The 27,016-nt window shown below is 38.0% G+C and overlaps 2 protein-coding genes across 7 annotated transcripts in view; one reads left to right on the top strand and one right to left on the bottom strand.

Moving 5' to 3' along the window:
* The window catches only part of NDUFAF5 (NADH:ubiquinone oxidoreductase complex assembly factor 5), a 129,073-nt gene extending 102,735 nt beyond the window's left edge, over positions 1-26,338 (bottom strand). For all 5 annotated transcript variants that reach the window (XR_011996981.1, XR_003235511.2, XM_026002397.2 and 2 more), the window contains exons 1-8: positions 26,108-26,338; positions 23,571-23,611; positions 20,486-20,549; positions 17,251-17,298; positions 15,760-15,863; positions 14,120-14,159; positions 11,439-11,636; positions 5,257-5,317 (exon numbers count right to left, since the gene is read on the bottom strand). Coding sequence is in view for 3 of the 5 variants with exons in the window: in XM_026002397.2 (XP_025858182.1) it covers positions 5,257-5,317; positions 11,439-11,636; positions 14,120-14,159; positions 15,760-15,863; positions 17,251-17,298; positions 20,486-20,549; positions 23,571-23,611; positions 26,108-26,329 (778 nt within the window). In the remaining 2 variants the exon portion in view is untranslated. The remainder of the gene's footprint in view (positions 1-5,256; positions 5,318-11,438; positions 11,637-14,119; positions 14,160-15,759; positions 15,864-17,250; positions 17,299-20,485; positions 20,550-23,570; positions 23,612-26,107) is intronic.
* Positions 26,339-26,368: 30 nt separating this feature from the next.
* The window catches only part of ESF1 (ESF1 nucleolar pre-rRNA processing protein homolog), a 63,836-nt gene continuing 63,188 nt past the window's right edge, over positions 26,369-27,016 (top strand). The window contains exon 1 of one of the 2 annotated variants that reach the window (XM_026002401.2): positions 26,369-26,518. In XM_026002401.2, coding sequence (XP_025858186.2) covers positions 26,369-26,518 — 150 coding nt within the window. Of the gene's footprint in view, positions 26,760-27,016 lie in introns of both variants that reach the window. The other variant, XM_026002402.2, reaches the window with a different exon arrangement.

Here is a 27,016-nt window from a genome sequence, read left to right as displayed (position 1 = left end):
CAGAAGAACTGTGGTACAGATCAACAAAACCAGGAGTTGGTTCTTTGAAATAATTAATAAGATAGATAAACCATTAGCCAGCCTTATTAAAAAGAAGAGAGAAAAGACTCAAATTAATAAAATCATGAATGAGAAAGGAGAGATCACTACCAACACCAAGGAAATACAAATGATTTTAAAAACATATTATGAACAGCTATCTGCCAATAAATTAGGCATTCTAGAAGAAATGGATGCATTCCTGGAAAGCCACAAACTACCAAAACTGGAACAGGAAGAAATAGAAAACCTGAACAGGCCAATAACCAGGGAGGAAATTGAAGCAGTCATTAAAAAACTCCCAAGACACAAAAGTCCAGGGCCAGATGACTTCCCAGGGGAATTCTATCAAACGTTTAAGAAGAAACCATACCTATTCCACTAAAGCTGTTTGGAAAGATAGAAAGAGATGGAATACTTCCAAATTCGTTCTATGAGGCCAGCATCACCTTAATTCCAAAACCAGACAAAGACCCCACCAAAAAGGAGAATTACAGACCTATATCCCTGATGAACATGGATGCAAAAATTCTCAACAAGATACTAGCCAATAGGATCCAACAGTACATTAAGAAAATTATTCACCATGACCAAGTAGGATTTATCCCCGGGACACAAGGCTGGTTCAACACTCGTAAAACAATAGATGTGATTCATCATATCAGCAAGAGAAAAACCAAGAACCATATGATCCTCTCATTAGATGCAGAGAAAGCATTTGACAAAATACAGCATCCATTCCTGATCAAAACTCTTCAGAGTGCAGGGATAGAGGGAACATTCCTCGACATCTTAAAAGCCATCTACAAAAAGCCCACAGCAAATATCATTCTCAATGGGGAAGCACTGGGAGCCTCTCCCCTAAGATCAGGAACAAGACAGGGATGTCCACTCTCACCACTGCTATTCAACATAGTACTGGAAGTCCTAGCCTCAGCAATCAAACAACAAAAAGACATTAAAGGCATTCATATTGGCAAAGAAGAAGTCAAACTCTCCCTCTTCGCCGATGACATGATACTCTACTTAGAAAACCCAAAAGCCTCCACCCCAAGATTGCTAGAACTCATACAGCAATTTGGTAGCATGGCAGGATACAAAATCAATGCCCAGAAATCAATGGCATTTCTATACACTAACAATGAGACTGAAGAAAGAGAAATTAAGGAGTCAATCCCATTTACAATTGCACCCAAAAGCATAAGATACCTAGGAATAAACCTAACCAAAGAGGTAAAGGATCTATACCCTAAAAACTATAGAACACTTCTGAAAGAAATTGAGGAAGACACAAAGAGATGGAAAAATATTCCATGCTCATGGATTGGCAGAATTAATATTGTGAAAATGTCAATGTTACCCAGGGCAATTTACACGTTTAATGCAATCCCTATCAAAATACCATGGACTTTCTTCAGAGAGTTAGAACAAATGATTTTAAGATTTGTGTGGAATCAGAAAAGACCCCGAATAGCCAGGGGAATTTTAAAAAAGAAAACCACAGCTGGGGGCATCACAATGCCAGATTTCAGGTTGTACTACAAAGCTGAGGTCATCAAGACAGTGTGGTACTGGCACAAAAACAGACACATAGATCAATGGAACAGAATAGAGAACCCAGAAGTGGATCCTGAACTTTATGGTCAACTAATATTCGATAAAGGAGGAAAGACTATCCATTGGAAGAAAGACAGTCTCTTCAATAAATGGTGCTGGGCTGTTGGGGATTTACCCCAAAGATTCAGATGCAATGAAACGTCGGGACACCTGCACCCCGATGTTTCTATCAGCAATGGCCACAATAGCCAAACTGTGGAAGGAGCCTCGGTGTCCATCGAAAGATGAATGGATAAAGAAGATGTGGTTTATGTATACAATGGAATATTACTCAGCAATTAGAAACGACAAATACCCACCATTTGCTTCAATGTGGATGGAACTGGAGGGTATTATGCTGAGTGAAATAAGTCAATCGGAGAAGGACAAACAGTGTTATGTTCTCATTCATTTGGGGAATATAAATAATAGTGAAAGGGAATATAAAGGAAGGGAAAAGAAATGTTGGGAAATATCAGGAAGGGAGACAGAACATAAAGACTCCTAACTCGGGGAAACGAACCAGGGGTGGTGGAAGGGGAGGAGGGCGGGTGTTGAAGGGGAATGGGTGACGGGCACTGAGGTGGACACTTGACGGGATGAGCACTGGGTGTTTTTCTGTATGTTGGTAAATTGAACACCAATAAAAATTAATTAAAAATAAATAAATAAATAAATAAATAAATGGTGCTGGGAAAATTGGACATCCACATGCAGAAGAATGAAACTAGACCACTCCCTTTCACCATACACAAAGATAAACTCAAAATGGATGAGAGATCTAAATGTGAGACAAGAGTCCATCAAAATCCTAGAGGAGAACACAGGCAACATACTTTTTGAACTCAGCCACAGTAACTTCTTGCAAGATACATCCACGAAGGCAAAAGAAACAAAAGCAAAAATGAACTATTGGGGCTTCATCAAGATAAGAAGCTTTTGCACAGCAAAGGATACAGTCCACAAAACTAAAAGACAACCTACAGAATGGGAGAAGATATTTGCAAATGACCTATCAGATAAAGGGCTAGTATCCAAGATCTATAAAGAACTTATTAAACTCCACAGCAAAGAAACAAACAATCCAATCATGAAATGGGCAAAAGACATGAACAGAAATCTCACAGAGGAAGACATAGACATGGCCAACCAGCACATGAGAAAATGCTCTGCATCACTTGCCATTAGGGAAATACAAATCAAAACCACAATGAGATACCACCTCACACCAGTGAGAATGGGGAAAATTAACAAGGCAGGAAACAACAAATGTTGGAGAGGATGTGGAGAAAGGGGAACCCTCTTGCACTGTTGGTGGGAATGTGAACTGCTGCAGCCACTCTGGAAAACTGTGTGGAGATTCCTCAAAGAGTTAAAAATAGACCTGCCCTACGACCCAGCTATTGCACTGTTGGGGATTTACCCCAAAGATTCAGATGGAATGAAACGCCAGGACACCTGCACCCCGATGTTTCTAGCAGCAATGTCCACAATAGCCAAACTGTGGAAGGAGCCTCAGTGTCCATCGAAAGATGAATGGATAAAGAAGATGTGGTCTATGTATACAATGGAATATTACTCAGCCATTAGAAATGACAAATACCCACCATTTGCTTCAACGTGGATGGAACTGGAAGGTACTATGCTGAGTGAAGTAAGTCAATCGGAGAAGGACAAATATTGTATGTTCTCATTGATTTGGGGAATATAAATAATAGTGAAAGGGAATATAAGGGAAGGGAGAATAAATGTGTGGGAAATATCAGAAAGGGAGAAAGAACATGAAGACTCCTAACTCTGGGAAACGAACTAGGGGTGATGGAAAGGGAGGAGGGCGGGGGGTGGGGGTGAATGGGTGAGGGGCACTGAGGGGGGCACTTGACGGGATGAGCACTGGGTGTTATTCTGTATGTTGGTAAATGAACACCAACAAAAAATAAATTTATTATTAAAAAAAAAAAAAGAAGCTCTCCTTGGAGAAAATCACTTCTCCAGTAGCCCCCTCTGCAAGAGATGTGCACATCTGTGTACCTTCCCTCTTTCAAAATTGGGAGGTAGGGTTTATATCCCTATTGCTCCTCAAAGCCTCTTCCAGGCCATTTTTCCCTAACTTTTTAAAAATCCTTGTCCTGCTAAGAACCACAATATTTGGTCATCACCCTCTCCCACTCCTGCTTGCAGTCAGACACATAGACATCAGGCTCCTAGTCTCTCTCTCATTCATCGGACAGTTGGCATCTGATTCAGTGTCCATTTGTAGCCAAGTCATGTCACCACCCCCAGGTGACTGCAGTGTTAATAATTACTAGTACCACGATCTCTTAAGATTTTTTAGCCTCCCCACCACTAATAGTTCTGCAATACTACGCCTCTGCCATCACATCTGTAATATATCCAGGTATGTCCCTCTTCTACACACTGTATATTAGGTTCCTAAAGGCCCAGTATCTGTGTTCTCTTCTCACTTCATACTCTCATTCCAGGCAATTGCTTCAAATACCAATTCACAAATGACTCATGATATTTTAACCAGGCAATCGCCTCCTCTAAATGGCATACTCACACACCCAACCACATACTTGACATCTCCTCTTAGACATTTCACAAGCACTTCAAACCCAAAATATCCACATGTGAACTCAAGAGGTGTCCCTGCCCATACTTGGTCATCTTCTACTGTTTTCTCTATCAATGAAGGGGCACAGGCTATCTGGTTATGTGAGCCAGAAATTTTGGAGTTGTTTGAAATAGCTCTCTCTACTCATCCACATGTAACTCATTAGCAAGGATTGTCAAATTAATATTCTAATTATCTCTAGAATCCATTCACTTCTTTCAATCTCCACTGCCACCACCTTAGTCCAAGCCACCATCATTTCTCAATAAGCTTTACAGCAATGAGTCTCCCTACTAGTTGATCTGCCAATCCATTTTTTCCAAAATGCAAATTTGAAATCTAACTCCCCCTCCTTTGTTAAAATGCCTAAAGATAAAGACAAGCTCAACAGGGACTACAGGGTCTCCATTTACTCATCAATTTCATTATTTCTCTCGACTCTAGCCAAAATGCCCGCTTTTAGTACTTGTCATGCTTTTTCCTGCTAGTCTTTGCACATGCTATTCTCCCTGCCTGTGACTCACTTCCCTCCCTTCTTCACCAAGTTAACTCATCTTCATTTTTCAGAGCACAATCAGCACTTCCTCAAAGACTTCGCTGACTCTCTCTAACCAGGACTTACCCTTTTAGCAAACTCCAGTCCTACACTAACCCAACTACCTGTTTTCTTGCGCCTGGACCTGAGCCACCAACTGTTGCTACAGAGTCATTGATGTGCCTTACCAGCCCCAGATGCACCCTTCAAGAAAGTACCACCATCTTTTTATAGGTGGTCATAGCACCATGCACCTCTACTTTGTAGCATTTACCGTGATTCTAATTTAACTTTTATCTTTAGGGCAGCTGTGTGGTGCCTACCTCACCCATTTTATAAGCTCCATAAAGACAGTCTGTTTTCTCCTCACCAATGTATCTCTCAGTGCTTAGCTCCAGTATCTGCCATAGAGTCTGCTCTCAAAATATGACTTTCAAATGGAGACTAAACATTCTTTAAAGTGCCTTACCTTGCAAATCTTCCATCAATTCAAACATCCCAGGATAATTAACTTGAATTTCATCAGTATCCTATTTAAAAAGAGAAGGGAGTATTCATTTGACATTCATCATAAAAAACTCCGATTTGAAAACAGGCCACAGAGATTACCCAGACCACTTTCTCATGACAAATATATTCTCTATAATATTCTTCACAGATGTCATCTGGTTTTGCTTGATACATGAAAATGTCAAATTGTTAAATATTCACTATTATAAAGAAAAATCTTCCTAAAATTCCATTAACCCAGTTCTAGTTTTCTCCTTGGGAAAAACACAGAAGTCATCTATTTTGTATCTGTATCACCCTCTTTTTCAAGTCTTTAAATTCTTCTAGAATACTAAGTTTTTAGATGGAAGGGTTAGTTTACTGGACAGAATTCATAGACTTATAGATCCTTACACATCCTTACTGCATTACTCTGTACCTTGTCAGTATCAATCTCTTAAAATGGGACACCCAGGGGACCTGGGTGGTGCAGTCATTAAGTGTCCAAATCTTGGTTTCGGCTCAGGTCGTGATCTCTGGGTCGTGCAACTTCAGCCCCACGTTGGGCTCTTGCTCAACTTGGGATTTTCTTTCTCCCTGCTGTCTAAAAATCTTTAAAAACAACAACAAAAAAAGTGGCACCCAGAATCAAGCCAAATAAGGTAATCTCCCAAGATGTTTTCAATCTGCTTCTAGTAATGCAGCCATATTACACTGGCTCACTTGGAGGACAGGCACACTGAAGGCACATACTTTATTTCTCAAATGGACTTCTGGGTAGTTATGTTCCATTGTTTTTGAAGCCTGATACAAGAGTCTACTGTTGGTATAGTGGCAGAAACTACTGATGCTCCCCAATATCTGGGTGCTCCTTGATATTTTCCAAGCCTCTGTATTTCTTCTGGCCAAAGGAAAGGAGAGAGCAAGGTAATAAAGAGCTAGTGAGCCTTTTCCAAGCCACTCCTTTTGCTGTAGTAATCTCAGAAGATTCAAGGGTGAGGTGGCACAAGTATGGGATGGAGGTCAGCTGCCTACAGCATGAGGCTGTGATGTGATAAAGCTGTGTTAAGCATGAAGATGTAGGAGTTTGTCTACATTGGGAATTAGCCCCCAAATACACAACACATATATTTCCCCCTAAGTATGATATCAAAATGCTGCATGTATCTCAAACTCCATCTTATTTGCACTAACCACTTTTGAAATGTCTAGGTCTTTTTGCGCCACCCAGGGATCCCCTTTGTGTTTTATTTTTAAAGACTGTATTTATTTATTTAAGAGACAGAGTGAACAGGGGGGAGAGAGAGAGAGAGAGAAGCAGATTCCCTGCTGAGGACATGGGGCTCCCAAGACTTCAGGATTACGACCTGAGCCAAAGGTGGACGCTTTACCAACTGAGCCATCCAGGTGCCCTGATCTTTCTGTGTTTTGTAACTTTATTTAATATGCTCAGTATTCTTCCCAATTTTGGACTTTAATGTTGAACAGAATATAGTACAAAGCCCAAAAGAACACTTATCAAAAATATCCATTCTAATTCTCAGAGAAATGCAAAACAAAACGACCACTTTTTCTTTAACCTTAGAGATACAAAACCAAGTACAGGCAAGAGTTCACATATATTGTTGATGGGGCATATAAACTGATGTTATGTTTGGAAAGCCATCTGACCCTGTCAAAATTTCAATGTACAGATTCTTTAACCCAGCAATTCCACTGCTAGAAATTGACTTGACAAATATGCCAAGATTTATGTGAAAGGAAATTCACTGCAGCATTGTTTGAAATAGCAACAAAATAACAACAAAAAAGAGCCCCCAAAACTAACTGTAAACAATCTAAATGTCCATTAAAAGAGAATTGGTTAAATAAAATATACCTATTTAATGAAATACTAAACAATTGTTAGAAAATCTGGTAGATATGTGGAGGGGACGATCTCCAAGACATGTTATTAACTAAAAAAGATCCTGAAAATGCTTACAGAATAAAAAAGCAAGAGTGTATATATTATTGCATATGTAGGTTTAAATGACATAATTGTATTGTGGTCTACGATGAAAAATTGTTCTGAAAGGTAATCTCTGGGAAGAGGGACTAGGTATTAGAAGTCAAGAGGAAGAGACTTCTTTTCACTTTAGACCTGCTCTGTTTATCTCCTATCTATACATTTACCTTTTTTTAAGATTTATTTATTTATTCATGATAGACACAGAGAGAGAGAGAGGCAGAGAGAGAGAAGCAGGCTCCATGTCGGGAGCCCAACGCGGGACTCGATCCCGGGACTCCAGGATTGCGCTCTGGGCCAAAGTCAGGCGCCAAACCGCTGAGCCACCCAGGGATCCCCTCTATACATTTTTAAAATTTCCTTTTTCTTATTAACAAATGCATAACTGTATTATATGTGCACTTCTTTTTTTTTTTTAATATTTATTTATTTTATTTTTGATAGACATAGAGAGAGAGAGAGGCAGAGACATGGGAGGAAGGAGAAAGAGGCTCCATGCCAGGAGCCCGATGTGGGACTCGATCCCGGGACTCCAGGATCATGCCCTGGGCCAAAGGCAGGCGCTAAACCGCTGAGCCACCAAGGGATCCCCTATATATGCACTTCTTAATAAGACCATCTCTGGGCAATTTCTTCTCTGCATTTTTCTACCTTAGGAAAGTATTTTTGAAAAAAGATTGTAAGATTAAAAACAAAATTTCTTCCATCCTGATACCTAGCCATTAAGCAGTATCCTTTGAAAACAATCTTTGAGTGAAACTAAAAGCACTATCTCCAACTCAATCAAAAGAATACAATAGCTTTGTCAAAGTCCTTATTCAATTTAAGATGAACCATATCTGCAATTTTCTCCTATTAGACTGGTAACTCCATATTCTAAAAGGAAATGACTCTTATTCAGAATGCCCATTAACTCTGAAAATAATTCACTATGAAAGTTATATAAATGTAAATAAGCAATCCTGAATTCACTTTAAAAATAAAAATCTACTGCCATATATAAAAATGATATGCCTAACGTTGTATGTAACATAAACCTGTGTAACTGATTATATAACCTTTTGGGGATGGGATTTTTAGAAAATGAATTATGACATAATGTTAACAGGGTATGTTACAGTGTATATGTCTCAAGGAACAAATTTGTATAGATTTATTATTAAATCAGCAACTCTAATTTTTGTAAACCACAAAGAAGATTCCACACCAAACTTTTTGTATTATCTTAGTGTTTGAATTATTCACCTCATTTTTTAGAGAAGAAAATAGAAAATTAGATTTCCCAACCAACAGAAATATAGGATTTTAAGTGCTGTTATAGGTTAAACATTTTTAGTAGAATTTTTTCTAAGATTTTACTTACTTTTTTTTTTTAAGATTTTATTTATTTATTCATGAGACACAGAGAAAGAGGCAGAGACATAGAGGGAGAAGCAGCCTCCTCACAGAGAGCCCAATGTGGGACTCAATCCCTGGACCCAGTATCACTCCCTAAGCTGAAGGCAGACGCTCAACTGCTGAGCTACCCAGGCATCCAAAGATTTTACTTATTTATTGGGGATGCCTGGGTGGCTTAGTCAGTTAAGCATTAAGCATCTGCCTTTGGCTCAGATCATGACCTCAGCGTTCTGGGGTCAAACCTCGAGTTGGCCTTCCTGCTCAGCGGGGAGCCGGATTCTCCCTGTCCCTGTGCTTGCACTCTCTCTCTCAAATACATAAAAAACTTTTTTTAAAGATTTTATCTTTTTATTTATTTATTTATTTATTTATTTATTTATTTATTTATTTATTTGAAGAGCATGCATGCACATGAGTGGGAGAGGAGGAGTAAGAATCTCAAGCAAACTCCAAACTCCTGAGCACAAAGCCCAGTGTGGGGCTTGGTCTCAAGATCCTGAGATTATGACGTGAGCCAAAATCAAGAGCTGAACACTTAACTGACTGAGCCACTAAGGTGCTCCAGTAAAAAATTTTCTAAGATGCACAGTCCAGGGACGCCTCCGTGGTTCAGTGGTTGAGCATCTGCCTTTGGCTCAGAGCATGACCTCGGTCCAGGGATCGAGTCCTGCACCAGGATCCCCACAGAGAGCCTGCTTCTCCCTCTGCCTATGACCCTGCCTCTCATGAATAAATAAAATCTTTTAAAAAATAAACAAAATAAAATGCACAGTTCAATTTACAACCATAGAAAACTGCAAGAAGGCACACTTTTGAGGGTCCATAATGTCAAAACCATTTTTACAATAATACTAAGATACTATTTGGCTTTTTTTACTTCTCAGCCTCTCAGAAGTACAATAGATTTTTCATAAGTTATGTGACATGTGAAATTCTAACAGACTATGACTGCAGAAGTAGGCATGAGAACTTAGTGTTTTTATTATGTCATATATTAAAGAAATTTGTAAAAATGTAAAGCAATGACATTCTTCGAATTTTTTCTTTTGGATAATAGTTTCTTTCCCCACAAAAAGTAAATTATTTATGTTAATACATAGTAGGTACACTATTGTTAGTTTTAAAAGTATTAACAAATACTAAAATTCAATTTGAATTTCTAATTTGGTTAAAATTGACAGGTAAAACCCACATAACAAAAGCTCTCTAAGGTTCTCAATAATATTAAGTGTGTAGCAAGGTCCTAAAACCAAAACTTTTGAGAGTTGTTGCTGACAGGAGAGAGCTAAGATTTAGGGGCTTAAAGACATAACAAACTTTTACAGTTTAATGTTTACAACCAAAATATATTTGTGTTATTACTTATATAATTTTAAAAAGCTGAAAAATATACAGTGATCCCTCTATGTACAATTGCCTGTATTTGCCAGTATTTGCTTTTAATTACAGAGCAGAACCCTCACGTGAAGCAGAGCTTTCCCATTTTCAGATGCCAACAGCTGAATGTTGTTCTGCTGAGTCAGGCTATTTACAGTTTACAAAAGACACAGCTGTGAAATATTGCGGATTGATGTCATTTCCTAGCCTACTGCCTCTTCCCTTATTGAAGACCCTTTCCAACTTCAGAGACTCTTGTGGTCTCTTCCCTGTGCTTTCTACCAAATCAAGGAAGGACAGGACCATCTGTTTTTGGCTGGCTGCTTTTATGAAATATGTTCACATTAAATCTCCTTAAATGAGTTATTTCAATCTTAAGCCTATCAATGAGAAGCTTTCTTTGTCAGGAAATTCCTATGTCCTCTAGGAAAGAGACATGTTTAAATCTGAGTGGTTTGGAAAATCATAAGTCTACTCAACTGATCTCTGAAGGCAATAATAATATCCTTTCAAATGACTGTGCTAATGAAAGGAGCTTGAAGGGAGCAACCACTGTCTCTCCAGATGGAGACTTCCCTGTTGGAAGCCTTGGATAACAAAGTACTAGGACTATGAGGAGGGAGAGAGAGGAAGGCAAGAACAAATATTTATTGAGCATCTACCTTGGTCCAGGCACTTCACACCCTTTATCTTAGTATTTCTCATCTAAGGTGAGAAACATTTGCTTTTTATTTATTTATTTTTTACATGATTGCTCAGAGACGTGAAGTAAATATCCAAATTCCCCTAGCAAGGTAAGTAACCAAATTATACTTGTCAGACACCAATGCCCCAATACCATCACTGTACCATACTGACTCCATGTTTCTTCAAACAGCTTACAGGTTCTCTTTCCAGACCTCTCCAGCCCTAATGGAGTTTGGCCCATTTCCTACATTTTCTAACCTTGACTGTAAATGTACATACTTTCATTTCTGCCTCATAGGGCACTATTTCAGTTGAGGGCTGGTGATAGAGGTAGTGCTGTAAATGCTCCTGAACATCTCCTTTCCCCATCATCTGAAATGCTCTGTCCTATTACAAGTAACTCTGGATTTAAAGATTCTATTGGAGTTGTAGGTCTTGGAAAAGAACCTCCTTGTTAAGTGAGGGTTAGTTTTTTTTGAGCTACATATTCAGGTAACAAATAATAAAATTTCACGCTCCTACCTTTATCAATCAAAATATGTTTATACAAACTAAATTTATAGAGAAAAAGTGCAAAAACCTTTCCATAATACCATCAATACCTATAGTTTTCTACCTTTAAAATGAGAAGTTGTTTCAGAACTGTGTGACTAATGGGTTAATGAGAATTAATCAACTCTCTTGATAGTTACCACAGTCAGTGTATTAAAGCCAGCTCTCCCAAGCAGATGTCCTAAGTCATTGACAGCAGTGAAAGGAGAAACGTGTGGAGAAAATCCTCCTTCCCTTTCTGTTTCTGCTAACTGTAACGAACACCGAAGTTCATAGAGTGTGTCACCTCCAAACATTGCACCAATAAATACTCCATCTGGTTTTAAAACATAATGAATCTGTAATAAATACAAAACAAAATTGAACACCAATAAAAAATAAATTTATTATTAAAAAAATACAAGACAACAAAATTAGTCTTATGTTAAAAAATGTTAAAAGAATAAACATATACTGTCTAAATCAATATTTTACAATTACCATTCTTGTTTTTTGTCAAAATCAGAAAATTTAAATAACACGTAAGGCAATCAAATGTCAGAAAGGAACTGCAGCATAATATTATTATAAAGATAGACAATAATTCATTAGTAGTATATCTATGAAATATGTCTTCAACTTTTCTAATAGATATAACTTACTTTTATAATGAGAAAAATACTGAAAGAAAAAGATTTAAAGTGTGGTGGGTAGATTACAAAACTCACAAACCTCCATCTGTGCCCTTTAAATGTCACTTCGCAACAACTCTCTCAAAAAATGAAGTCTATTTCCCCTCTCCCTGAATCTGGGACAGCCTTAGGACTTGCTGAGGCCAAAAGAATGCAGTGTAAGTGACAGTGTGCCAATGTCACACCAAGGTCTGAAATGGCCTTACATGATTCCCTGTGCTGCTACCATGTTGTGAACAAGCCTGCGCTAACCTGGCGAGGGATGAGAGATATGAGCAGAGATCAGACACCCAGCTAAGAGGATTCTTGACCAGCCAGCTTCAAGACAGTCTAGCAGCAGATCACAGACACATGTGTGAGCCAAGTTAGACCCAAAAGGATTTCCTAATTAAGGCCAACCCAAATTCCCACCTAATCCACAAAATCGTGAGCTAAGTAAACTGTTTTTTTAAACCACTAAGCAGGCGTTGGTTTTTAGCAGAAAAAGCTAACTTATTCAGAAATTACTATAATTCACATTAATCTAACCAAGCATTAGTTTCCTATAAGAAATTATTAACTTATTTTCCAGTGTTAAGATAAAAGCCAATTTTTAATTGATAATTCAAACAAAATAGTTGCTGGAATGGATTCCAGAATCACAAATGTTTATTACTCACTGACTCTCTTAGAACTACCATCTGTAACTAGATTTGATGGACTATTCTCAACAATGAGAGAAAAAGGTAGATTCTGAAATAAACCCCAAATCATAGTAGGCTTTTCTCATCAAAGTATCCATCTTAAAATTTATATTTAATAAATTATGAAGCAAGGACAAAACAGCATATAAGCAAGCCAACCGTAAAATCTTTGCTATTTTTCCCCCCTTCTTGCCTCTTTGATGTTGCTTCCTTCCGTCACCAAACTGTAATTTAGCAGGGACCTAAGACCCAGTCCTCAGTTCTCTGCAGCTTCTTTCTACCTCAGATGGGCTTATCAATTCCCATGGATTTCACAAGGATGACTTCCAATCACTATCTTTAGCCTGGACATTGTCCCAGAACTCTAAGCTCATTTTTATCTGTCTGTGCCATGGACATTTGTCTCTTGGCAAACTCACCCTCCCAACACAACCAACACACACACTTATTCTCAAACCCACTCCCTCTCCAATTGCTGTTTTTCTGTCAGTTACCATTTTCCATTCCCTTTCTGTCCCCTGCTTTTACTAACTATTCTCCTAGGTATTCAGACTCAAAACTTTAGGGTGAGTTTGTGGACTCCTTTAGGTCTTTGATCTTCAGATCTAACCAGCCACCGAACTATTGATTCTTCTTTTAACAGAGTCTCAAATGTATTATCTCTTCCTCTTAACTCCTGCCACTGCCACCTAGCTTGTTTCTCTCATGCCTGGACCACGGAACAGTCTCTGTGATTGAACCGAAACTTCTGGCATCAGTTTTCCAAGTAGCAAAATTAAGAGATCTTACAGAGTTATTTATTAACATATTAAACATATTAAACAGGGCACAGTGATTGGTATGTGTTTAGTATGTGCTTAAGATACAGTAGTTATCCTGCCTACAGTCTTTTAATCATGTCACTTTCCTCCTTAAAATTCTCCAGTGGCTCTGAATTGCATAAAGAATGAACTCTCAATTCCTTTATCTGTTACCCAAGCCTTCCTATATCTGGTCCCAAAATACCTTACCTCCTGGTATTATACTAATCTCCAAACAAGCTTCCTCTCTGTCCCTTCATGTTCCTGAGGCTTTTATCTCCCACCTATGCTGTGATTCTGCCTTCCCTCCCCATACCAGACCTGCCCTGCTCAAATAATTCTCTCTTCTTGAAGCTTTCCTACCCCACTCAAAGCCACAGTGATTTCCTTCCCTCTTCTGAACATAATGCTTTTTATCTACTCTTCACCAGTTCACTGATAAATGCCAATCAACAAACATACCTCAGTCTCTAATTATAAGCAGGGAAGATAGAAATATGAACAAATAGGTTCCTATCCACACAAAATTTATAGGCAATTAAGGGACCCACACTGAAAATGTCTTATATCAATGTGATGTCAATATTATTTTACCCAAGTTATTTTCTTTAACCTTTCATAAATATTTAAAACATCTCCATAATTAGAATCTTGAACATTTTCTTACCTGTTCAAGTGCTCTAGGAAGGTCATTCACCCAATGTAAACTAGAATATTAATAACATATTGGTTTTAGTTTAATTCATATAATTATTTAGTATAATTATCACTCACATAAAGAAAAACCACCAAAAAGATGTTAATTTTGAAGTCTGAAATTGTATATCAAAATTTCATACAAATTTTAAAGCAAAAAATATTCCTAGGGGAAAATCTTCGTTCTGTCACACTAGGAAATGTGACAGTACTATAAATACTATACAGTATTTAGAACTTAATTTAGGAAATCTCTTGCATTTTCTTTTGAATAGAGATTCACTCCCTACCAGTGCATAGTGATATATGATGGCAAGAATCAAAGTCTCTGCAGATTATGGTCATACTTTCCTGATACAGGTGGCATCCTCTTATGCTGACTTCCAGGATAGCACTGAATACCCATTTCAAACCATACTATGTTTAAGATCACATTATCTTTCATAATCCTTGCTAACAATTATTAGATACTTTAAAAATTAAGAACGTCATATCACAAGCTCTATCATACCTATGGGGAAACTGAAAACAACAGAATTAGGTACTTGCAAATAGCAAGCTGAAGAGCTAAAACTCACATTCTAATTCCTTGCCCAGGGCTCTTTTCCTTTCTTTCCTCTTTTCCTTTATTTTCTCTTTTCCTTAGACCAACATTTCTGTAATGTTTTTCATTTCCTGATTAAATGTGAATACTTTTCTAAATTTGTTCAGCATACTTTAAAAAGCAGGGAAGAAATTATAAACTCACTGAAGAAAATAGCTAGAGTACAACTCTTCCAGTTTTCTGGGAATGAGGGGTTCCTGGGACATAGGCTTTTCAGTGCTAATACTGGCAAAGTACTGGGTGAACCACAGTGATTGATCACCCTAAAAAAGCTATCAAAAGGGCTCTGCTGACATGAAGGGCATGTTGAATCTTTGAAAGAAAATCTGACTATAAAACAAGACAAGGGAAAATAAAATTACACACATAAAATTTTTTTTCCCCTATTAGACGCTGAATTCTTTGAGGATGAGATCCCTGTCTGGATTCATTTTTGTATTTCCCCAAAGCATCTAGCTCAGACCCTTATATGTTATAATCTATTCAATAAATACCTGTATGTTTGTGGAATCAATGTGGAAAGACATGGTAGGAAGCACAAATGGGAAAAAATAACCTTAGGGACTCTATTTCTGTGTGGAAGAAAAACTGAAGTTGAAGGAAATACTAGTTTTTCCTTATTTGCCAGAATGAGTTTATAAGAGTGCTCTAATATTTGAATGTTGAGGCCAGTATAGTCTTTCCAACTTCTTCCCCTATCAATACTAAGATATGTATACTGGGAAGGAAAACCCCTCTATCACAGATGAACTTTAGCAAATTGAAAAAAGTTGGGGAAAAAAAGTTATGCTACTATATCATATCACCTCCAGTAGGGAGTATATAATTCGTAATTCTTTACCAGAGAAATCTTAGAGTTTATAAACTGGTTTGTGACTTAAAAATAAAAAAAAAAAGTTATTAAAAATTTACTCCATTATCTATTTTACTGCATAATATTAAAACTACATACCATAAATTATTTATTTATAACATACACTTTTAAGAAGTACAAATGGATTACCAACCTTAAACTGCTAACCACCAGGTCAAATGTATTTTCTTTGAAGGGAAGGAACTCTTCATCAGCTAAAACACTGACAGTAGGAATTTCCATTTCTAAGGTATTTTTCTAGTGGTTAAAAAATAAAAGTTCAAAATACATTTATATAGAATCTCAGTTACTAACGAAATTATTGTTAAATTTAAGTCAATGTTGTATTTACTTGGCAATTTCTATCCCTTCCAAAAAAAACCCAACAGAGCCACAAAGAAGCTCAAGAAGTGTTTTTTAAGTGAGAATTAAGACTAGCCACAAAAACTAGCTAGCAGGTTGGAAAAAAATAAATAGGAAACCTCCCTCATACCAAAACAAATCTCAGAAGGCTGAAAGTTTCAGTGGAATAACTGAAACCATAAAAGTAGCAGACAAAAATATGGGTAAACATTTTTATACTCTTAGATGGTAACACTTTAAGCAAATGTGACTCAAAAGCCAGGAACCATAAAGGAAAAGACTAATTTGTGATGATAATCAAAACTTCTAAAAATCCATAAACAATGTAAACAACACACTTTGGGAAATATTTACAATATATATGATGAAATTAACATCCCTAAAAAACAAACTCTTACAAACTACCGAGAATAAGAACACACTAAGTCAGCAGTGCAGGTATAGGCACATCATAAAATTACTTACAAATTCACAAATTAAAAAATACCAATAGCCCAAAGACATCAATAGCTGTTGGCTACATTAACAACCAAAGTGCAAATAAAACTATCAATAAGATTCTACTTTCCACTATCAAACTGACAAAGACAGAAAACAATTGGCTCAGTACTGCCAAAGAAGAGAAAAAAGTGTTTTCATATAATATTATTCTTTCTTTTTATTATTATTTTTTTAAATTTTTATTCTATCTTTCTAATGGCAGTCTACTGCATATCAAAAATTTAAAGATGGATACCAATGAATTCATAAACTCCACTACTAGGAATTTATTTCCAGGGAAAAAAATAAATCAAATGTACCAAGTTGCCTTATATAAGGATGTTCTTCACAGTGCTGGTTATTAAGAAACTAGAGATATAATTGTCCTTCAACAGAAATTTAGCCAAATAAACCACGGAATATTCGTATATTGGAATCCTATATAGCCATTTAAAAAGGAGAAATTTGTGTATATATATGTCATTCGTTGATACAAAAGAACGATATCCTGTGAAAAACAGCATATTATTACACCATTTGTATATAATTATATGTTGGGAAGCAGTTATCTATCTGCAAAGATGGAGATAAAAATGTTAGCCGTGGTTGCCCATGAATGGTGGGACCAGGGATATTTCCTTTCCTTGTATTGGTATTTTACATTTCCTGTATTGCTTAATTCTTTATATGTGCTATATCTAATTAAAAAAAAAAAGCTATTTTCAATTTGAAGGAAATAAAAACAAAAAACTACAAATAAAACCAAAAGATCAGAAATCAATAATGTTAAAAAGCTACCTACCAAAGCATTTTCTGCAATGTCTACTTGGAAAAACTTCCCAACAGTTTCCTGCAATGGAATAAAGTTAATCAGATAATACAAAAAGAAACTAACAAAAACCCACTAACAAAACAAAGTAACTACTGAAATTGCTAAAGGAAAAAGTGGCCAGCAGTAATTTTCAGCTTTTTAAGGGTATTTTTCTGCAGTAAAACCAGTATACACAATTAGCTTTAATAACATATAGTAAGTTACACAGATTTTAATATATGTAACTACACCTATGTTTAACACATTTAACTATATTTAATAAAATATACAACATAGGTGTGAATAATCAACCTCTTCGGTTCACTCAGTAGATTAAGGCTTATGTGTTAGCCTTTCCACAGTACAATATGCTGAGAGCTAGTCCCCACTCCTGGACCACAAAAGACCTGGATGGTTTTCCTGCCTTTTAGTTGTTCATTCAAAGAGTAAAGAAAGACTTAATAAACACAAGACACTTGAGAAGAGGAGCCCTCTGGTTTCATTTTCCCTGTTTCATCTCTCCTCTTCCAAGAGCACTGTACCATTTCTTTCCCAGATTAACAACTTCCACTACATTCTTTTCTCCAGGATTCTGCTCCCCCTGTCACCATTTCTATCAATCTTCCATCTGTCTTCCGTGTCTCTTTTCTTACCTTGAAACAGGCATAAGACTCCTAATCTTGAAAAATCTCACGTCTAACTACCTTCTACTTGTTCTGTTTGCCATCTACAACTCTAATTCTCATTAATGTCTTTCTCAATTCCTGGTAACCTATTTCTACTTTCACTGCTCTACTAACACTATTTGTAAAGATTATTAACAACCTAATCAAGTAGAACAATGTATCTGCTCTCACTTCTACTTTACTTGACCTCTTTGAAGTCCAGCATGGTGAGTGGTCTAGAAACTTCTTCAGTACTTTCTATGCTGCTTCCCCTCCTCTGACAAAGACAATCCTTTCCACTTCATGCACACCCCCTTCCTAAAGAACTTCCCTGCCCACAACTTGGAAAGGGTACCATACCATTACCTGGCTACTGTTAACTAATCAAGTGCAACTGGTGTGCAGGTGAATGTTTAACTACAGGCCTCCAAAAAAAAGGTACCCGAAGTTGTAGTCTTTGCCAATTTCTGTGGTGACATTACTCTTCATTCTCCCACCCCCAAACACAGTTGTGGAAGGTTCTTTTCTATATTCTTACCCAGTGAGCTTACATTCCTGTGGCATCAGTTATTAACTGTGACAGGCTCCCAGATAAGAATAGCCTCCATTTACCCTGTCTCACTTTATCTTCTTGCTAACCTTTGGGGAGAGGTATCACTGCTCACATTTTACAGAAACTGAGGTGTGCAGAAGTTGGATAACTGGTCCAAGGGTGTATATATATGTATACATATATATATATACATGCACACACACACATACACACGAATATATATATAAAAATATATTTATATATAAATATATATATTTATATAACATATGACATATTTATATATATATATAGTCAGCAAGTGGAGGAGATGAATGTGAAATCCCTTTCTAAGTTTATGTCAGCGCTCTTAACCTCAATACCCGAATTCTAGTTCCACATTTCCAACTACTTGTCAGATATTAACAGTTACCTCACATTCAACATATCTAAAACAAGAATATCTCAGGCTCCTTGCCCCACCACCCCTGACTTTGAAGTAATAACTTCAAAGTTATCTTGCATTTATTCATGCAATTTCATTTAATAAATCTTCAATGTGTATTCTAGATATTGAGAATTTAGCAGTGACCATAAATGAGCATGTCTATGGAGTTTATACTCCAGTAAGAGAAGACAGATACCAATTAAATAAACATACATCAGGTGCTAATAAGTGCTAATGAAACAAGTCAGACAAATAGCCAGTGGAGAGTGGGGACTCATTTAATAGAATAGTCAGGGAAGGAATCTTTGATGAGGGGTCATTTGAGCAAAGACCTGAAAAAGGTGCGGAAGTAAGCCATACAGATATCTTGGGGAAGAACAGAGCAACAACTATTAATACAAATCTCTGGCCAGTTTGAGAGTTAGAGACAAGGTTAAGGTTGCTAAAAAGTAAGGAATGAGGGGAAGGACATAAGATAAGAGATATATGTTAGGGAGCCAGATCATTGAGGGCCTTATGGATTAAGAGTCTGGATTATTACTGAGTTAAAGAAGCCAACAGTTCTGAGCAGACGCCTGGCAATGAATTGACTTATGCTTTAAAATAATTACTTTGTTGTGAGAACAGACTGTTGAGGAAAAAGGTAGAAGCAGGGAGGCCAATACAATAATATTGAAAGTGGTAAGAACTATTAGTTATGGATATATTTTGAAATCCAAGTAAGATGGGGAGGATTCAGTGTGGGAGGAGAGGACACAAGAGCAAGTTTTCTGGCCTGAGCAACTAGAAGAACAGATTTGCTATGCCCACCACAACAGTGTTTTGAGAACCTCTCATGTCCCACTCCCACCACCCTGGCCCAAGTATATGTTTTTTTGAAGTAGATTTTACTTTTATTTTTTTTAGATTTTTATTTATTTACTCATGAGAGACAGAGAGAGAGGCGCAGAGACACAGTCAGAGGGAGAAGCAGGCTCCATGCAGGGAGCCCGATGCGGGACTTGATCCTGATTCCCAGGATCATGCCCTGAGCCAAAGGCAGACCCTCAACCGCTGAGCCACCGAGGTGTCCCTGAAATAGATTTTAGATATAATGCTCACTTTAATCTGTATCCAACACAGTGTTATATATACAGGGGCTAAAACAATAAATGAATGTCTTTATGGTCTGACTTAGAAAATGTAAAATGCTAGTTTAAGCCTTAATCAAGGCTACTCATACATAATCATACAGAAACATTTCTAATCAAATGATAAAATATTTCTCTCAGCTAAAAAATTAGCTTAATCATATTCTCCAAATGAATGTGAATCTGATTTTATTGTGAAGTATTAAAAACATTTGCACAAAATGGGAATGAAGAACAACAGATCTTAGATTTAAGGAAACTATAAGTAGGAATCACTGTATAAAGCAAATTAAAAAAAAGAAAAACCACATTAAGAAAAAAATACTTAAGAGGAGACAAAACCACCATTGATTTACCATTTAAAAAATATGATACGAACTGAATTAAAGAAGAAATTTTTTTAAATAGTCAATTTTATTTCTTGAAAGTAAACTAAGTCACTGAATATATATACCTTATTCAAATGTTGTGCTATGTAACCTCTTCCACAACCAACATCCAAAGCAAGGGAAAAATTCCTAAAAAATAGACACAGAACTTATGTTTTGTCTGTAATAACACGGTCCACAAAATTATTAAAAATTAATTTTTCTGAAGTAAAAACATTTTAATGAATACAACTTTCAAAAAGTCACACCCTCTGCCTTTTCTGCCTCACCTTACAAGCTGTTTCTACCAGAGAACATATTGAAGGAGCAAGTCTATCTGGTCCAGACATTCACAGGACCTCACAGTCAACTGGCTTTCCATAAGGTTGCTCCATGAAGTGGATTCAAAGAACAAACTTAGTGGGGGTATTTTAATTTGATAATACATACAAATAAAGAATGAAAAGAAGCTAATGTATATTAACATGAAAATATCAGTATACTTTTCAGGAACTTTATCCCTTTTTCTCAATTTTGCTGAGGCAGCAGATGACTTAAAAATCATGTAAAATACCATAAAATGTTAATATGTTAAACTAAAATCAAAACACCCATTAAATAGTAACTAACTTTTACTGAAATCTTATCAGGCTCAAAGCAATGTATTAATATTCAAAGTAGGTCAATCCAAAGTCCCTCAACTAATAAGCAGTAATCAGAATTTGAATTCAGTTAGTCAGAATCCTGAGCCAGAATTATTATCCCCCAAACTATGCTGCCTCTTCCACATATATGTCATACAAAACCAGTTCACAAATCTAATCATAATGTGACAAGAAAAACTTAACATTTTATCCACTAACATATTTTCTATTGGAACCTAAAGTCCTTTTTCAATTTCTATTAAAAACTTATGTCAAAAATATAGAACAACAGTATGCAGTTGGAGAACTAGTGGTGAGAAAAAACATTTTTTTACATAATGCCCTCGATTTTAGTTGAGAACACAAAGCAGTATGACATGGCGAAGTACACAAGCTTTGGGATCAGAAAGACATGATTTAGAATTCTGGACCTGCAATTTATTGGCTCTGTGACCATAGACAAGTGATTTAATCTCATTAAATCTGTTTCCCCATCTATAAAATGGAAAAGTTACTACCTTCCTCAAGAGAATTTTACGAAATGGTGCACGTATCTAGCACAGTACAAACGCTCAACAAAAGTTGGTTATGCGTTACTGTTATCACAGATTACAACAGTAATTTTTTTTAAGATTCTATTTTATTTGAGACAAAGTGTGCACACGCACAAGCAAAGGGAAAGGGCAGAGGGAGAGGGAGGAGCAAACTGCTTCCTGCTGAGTAGGGAGCCTGCCTACAGGCTCAATCCCAGGACCCTGGGATCATGACATGAGCTGAAGGATGACACTTAATGGACTGAGCCACTCAGGCACCACCAGATTACAGGAGTATTAAATAGATTTCAGATACCACAATTTAATAATCTGTGGGATTCGTTTTTTAAAAACGACGAAAGATCAGTGTGGACAACATAAAATACACTTTATAACGATAGAACATTAGTGCAAGGATATTTAGACTGGTATTTCTTTCTTTAGACTGGTATTTTTAATAATTTAGTTCTAAAGAGTTAATGTTAGTTTAACACATGCTTTTAGCCATTAATCACAGGTCTCTCTATAGCTCTATGTTCTATGACATAAAAAGACTTGTAAAATCCATACTGATTTGGAAAATTTAATGTTTCATTTTTAATAAATGGCCTAAAATCCAGGCAAATGAATGACTGCAGTATAGAGAACTAGCTATTTGTTTCAGATCCTTAAAATAATGGAATAAAACAGATGAAATGGGGGTGATTATTGGTAACAATGAAGCATTTTACCAAATGCAATTAATTCATCCCAAGATTCTTCTTTTTTTAAATTTAATTTTTATTTATTTTTTTAAAAGATTTTGTTTATTTGTGAGAGACACAGACTCAGACAGAGAGAGGCAGAGACATAGACAGAGGGAGAAGCAGGCTCCAAAGGGAGCCTGATGCGGAACTCTATCCCGAACCGCTGGATCACGACCTGAGCTAAAGGCAGGCGCCCAGCCACTGAGCCACCCAGGCGTCCCCATCTCAAGATTCTTTCAAGAACATTTCTAAAAAAATGACTGAGTTTTTAATTTTATAAAATTTCCCTTTTTAGAAACAAATATAATAAATTCATCCCACATTGGTCTTATTTTACATTGGTCTAATTTAACGGACATCTTTTAAACAAAAGAACACAAAAAGTGATTTGCTAACATCACAGAGCACTTCACAGTAAAGACATTAACCATTATTTGCATGGTTCCTGCCACACAGCTGTAAACTTGAATTGGTAACGTTGTTATGCTTAATACAGAGCAATGAGTTCATCAAGGTTTTAATAATAACTCATCGAAGTGTTCTCTTCTCAAATTTGCCTCTATATAATTGTCAGAGAACCCTACTACCATTAACAATACTGAAGATAAAATGGCCACAGTCTCATATAACCTGAGTGGGGAACAAATCTAGGTAGACTCCACTTAGATTGTAAAAGACTCTCTTGTTAATTTTGGTTCAACTTTTAATTAAGTTTAGCAAATCTTAAAAATTCACATGTGGTCGGGGCAGCCCGGGTGGCTCAGTGGTTTAGCGCCACCTTCGGTCCGGGGCCTGATCCTGGAGACCCAAGATTGATTCCCGTGTCAGGCTCCCTGCAAGGAGCCTGCTTCTCTCTCTGTGTCTCTGCCTCTCTCTCTCTCTGCGTCTCTCATGAATAAATAAACAAAATCTTAAAAAGAAAAAGAAAAATTCACATGTGGTCAATTTTTATCTTCATTTTTGAAGCAACGTTATCATAACTGGCTTTAGGCCAAATGAAATTGCAACAGTCATTCAGGCTCATAGAGAAACTATGAGTTGTGCTTCTAGGGGGGCAACAATGAAGAAAAAAGAATGCTTGCTCTCCAAATATAAAAAAGGAGAGACTGAAGAATGTGATTAAAATCACTAAAGCTGGTAATAAATGCCTCTAGATTTTGCCATTCAAGACATTAAGCTCTCGGCATTCAATCTCTTGAATCTCCAGTCAAAAGTTAATTGTATTTTATTATGATAATTATCACTTACCTGGTTATGTCATACACACGATCTGCAATCTGACTTCCAACCTGAAGGATTACAAGCGGCAATGATGTATATAAGTAGATTTAACAGAGAAGCATCACTCTTTTTCTAGTTTTCAATAATCCACAGGTTACTTATGTTTTCAACTGTTGATAAGTACTTCTCTCTATCCCATTTTCACTTGGACCATAAATTACATAATTTGAGCATATATTATAAACACAATAAATTAAACTACCCCAGGAAACAAATGGAGGCCAATTACTTCAGAAGTCAATTTAGTGAATTCAAGACTACATATTTATGAATATGTATATGTACTTTGGCCTTAATATTCTATCTGCTTTATAAAATTACAAGGATAAGAAGCAACAGAAGCATAACAAATACGTTATTGCCCACAGATATTAGCAGGAGGTACATAAAGTTGAATATTGTTAGCTAGGGTTTATTACAGATCAATGTATAAGTGATCACTTCAAAACTCTATTATTTGAAGACTCATCAGAAATTCTGTAGAACTATAAAAGAAGTAAACAACTTTTCTAAGCAACATGTGCAAATGAGAAAGTTAACCAAATCTGAAGAAATTGCACTTCATGCTATTCTCCCCAATCCCAACCAAATCTAAAAGAGGGCATAAGATAGGTTCCTCCTTTTGCTAGGCTAGCTTCATCTGGCAGGAATAAAAATGTGGGAGCCTAGTATTCCTTAGATTCCACTATTGCTTCATAAACACCCCAGAGTTTCTATTAGGATTTGGATGTTTAGAACATATGTATATTTGCTTGGGGCGTGGGGGGAGTAGAGGGAGGGAAAGAGGTACAGCAGAAGTCTTTTCCTGGAGGATTCCACTTTGTATATCATTCCTGTTGTGAATAACTTGTTCATTATAAAAAGAACTCTCATACACTTTACCTCATTTATTCTAGTCCTGCACATAGATGAGGCCTCAGTCAAGTTGTAACCTACATGCTTTACTTGGAGAAAAGCGGTTAGAAATATACATCTTTTAAGTACATGTCATTGTGAACCCTAAGAATGAATACAGCCGATCACCTGGTCAGGCCAAGTTTACACAGAGGTCTGTCCAAAGGAGCTCAGAAACTCTTTCCTGCTTTGGCTTTCAAGACTTCACTATACTTAACTTCAATTCTGCTTCATCCCAGAACATTTACTTAGGCCTGACCTTGGTGCTGTGTGTCCAAAGAGTAGAAACCTTAAGTTTCCAATCCACCTGGACAGAGGAAGAGGTCTTTCAAATGAGAGCAAATCAGAGACCTTAACTTATCTTAATTAATTTTCTTAAAATATAAACCAGATCCTATCATTCCACTGCTGAAAACCATTCAACAAGGATGCCTGGGTGGCTCAGGGGTTGAGCACCTGCCCCTGGCTCAGGGCGTGATCCATGGTCTCAGGATGGAGTCCCACATTGGGCTCCCTCCCTGGAGCCTGCTTCTCCCTCTGCCTACCTCTCTGCTTTTCTCTCTGTGTCTTTCATGAATAAAAAAACCCAAACAAACAAAAACAAAAAGAACCATTCAACAGGCTTGGGGTGCCAGGATCATGATCTCAGGCTTGTGAGGTTGGGTCCCAGGTTGATGCTTTCTCCCCCCCCCCCCCCGCCCCCCCGCCCAAAAAAACAAAAACCATTCAAAAGCTTCACATTCCTCTAGGGCAGTGCTAACAGAAAAACAATGAGAGCCATATGTGAAATTTAAATTTTTCTAATAGCCACTTTTAAAAAGTAAAAAGAAACAACAGAAACAACAGAAATTATTTTTCACATATTTTACTTAACTCAATGTATCAAAACTACAATTTCAACATGTAATCAAGATTAAAAAAAAAAAAACTGTTAGTGAAGTATTTGGCATCCTTTTCCCACACCTGTCGCTGAAATCCAGTGTATTTTACAGATCTAGAGCGCATCCCAAGTGGACTGGCGACATTTCACACGCTCGACAGCCACATGTGGCCAGAGACTCCCGTATAGAATGGGTTGAGAAAATCCAAAGTCCTTATCTCTTACCGCCCTAATAACCTAGGCCCTCCCTGACCTCCCCTCCTACTCTCTCCTTCACCGAAGGCCTCAGCCAAGTCCTTTCCGTCCCAGAAACTCATTTGTCCTTCCCTTTGATTATTGAGGCTATTCCCTCCAGTTCTCAGCTTGCCTAATTCCTCCTCGTGTCGTCTGCCCGAGCGGCCTTCTCTGACCACTGCAGTCATTACACCACTCCACTTCAGTACCTCACCTAACGTCTCTGGCTGAGATTCCATTTCTCGTTCACCTCCTGAGGGTCGCGCGCGGTCTTACTCTGCCCAGGACACAGCTGAAACACTTTGCTGGGTGAATGAATGAAGAGCACCTGGCGAATACGCGCACCCAGCAGCTCAGGCGATTACAGTAGACGCCCAGACACGCAGGGCGGCTGCCCAAGGCCGCAGGGCGAAGTGGGGTCGGCTGCGGCCTGGCCGGAGCCCCGCGCCGGCGCCTGAGGTAGGAGCTCCCCTCCCCCGCTGCCCCGCGGACTCACCGCCTCCTTCAGGTAGTCAAACTTCATCGGCTCAGGCTGCCGGGCCGCCCAGTTCTTCTGTTTTCTCTTCATATCTCGGTCGAAGATATTTAGGGCTCTGGGCGAGGTGCTGCCCGGGGGAGAGACGCCGGAGGCGACCTCCCTGAGACCGAGGTTCTTTGCTGCGACCCCTGCCGCCGGAGGCCGCCGCCATAAGAGCCAGAGACGGCCCAGGCGCTGCATCTCCCGCCGTGACGCCGCTCGCAGGCGCTCTGCGCGCGCATGCGCCGCCGCGGTTCCGGCGCCTGCGCCGGAGAGCACAGTAGAGGGAAAGGAGAAGTAGTTTGTCCCAGTTCTCTCGCCATTCCGGCGGAGCGTCCCCCGGAGGATTGTGGGTGCGGGTCGCACGTGAGACCGGGCGAGAGTTCCGAGGTGAGTGGAGTCGGGTTTCAAGAAGAAGGGCTGCGCGGGGTGCTTAGCGAGTCTGTGGCAGGGTCTTCTTCCGATTCACGAGGGATTTTTTTTCTTTGCCTTTCCAGTCGCGTTTCTCAGACTTTCTTGGTCCTCTCCAAGTCCTGTCGAGGGACCTCAGCCCAGTAGTTGCGCCCTAAGGTTTGGGGTTGGGAAGGAGATCGTCGTTCTGGGACCACCCTGGTGTTCTCCGCGTTAGAGGGTGGGTAAAGGGGAGAACGGGCTGTGGAGTTGAAGGTTGAGATCAGGCCGCCCATCTCTGTCTGCATAGCTGACATTTATCGAACGCTTTCGTTGTAAACGTTTATATGCATTGTCACTAATAGTTGGTGAGAGGATACCTACCTCGTACCTACCTGTTAAGTGCTTATGTGTGTAAGTGCATCATCGAAACCTATGGGGGTTTTCTTTGAAGTATAAAAAATTGTTTTTCGAATTTAAGGAAAACAAAATATAAGC

This window comes from Vulpes vulpes, chromosome 14, assembly GCF_048418805.1.
Source record: "Vulpes vulpes isolate BD-2025 chromosome 14, VulVul3, whole genome shotgun sequence".
NCBI lineage: Eukaryota > Metazoa > Chordata > Mammalia > Carnivora > Canidae > Vulpes > Vulpes vulpes.
This window is presented reverse-complemented; position numbering and strand designations above follow the sequence as displayed.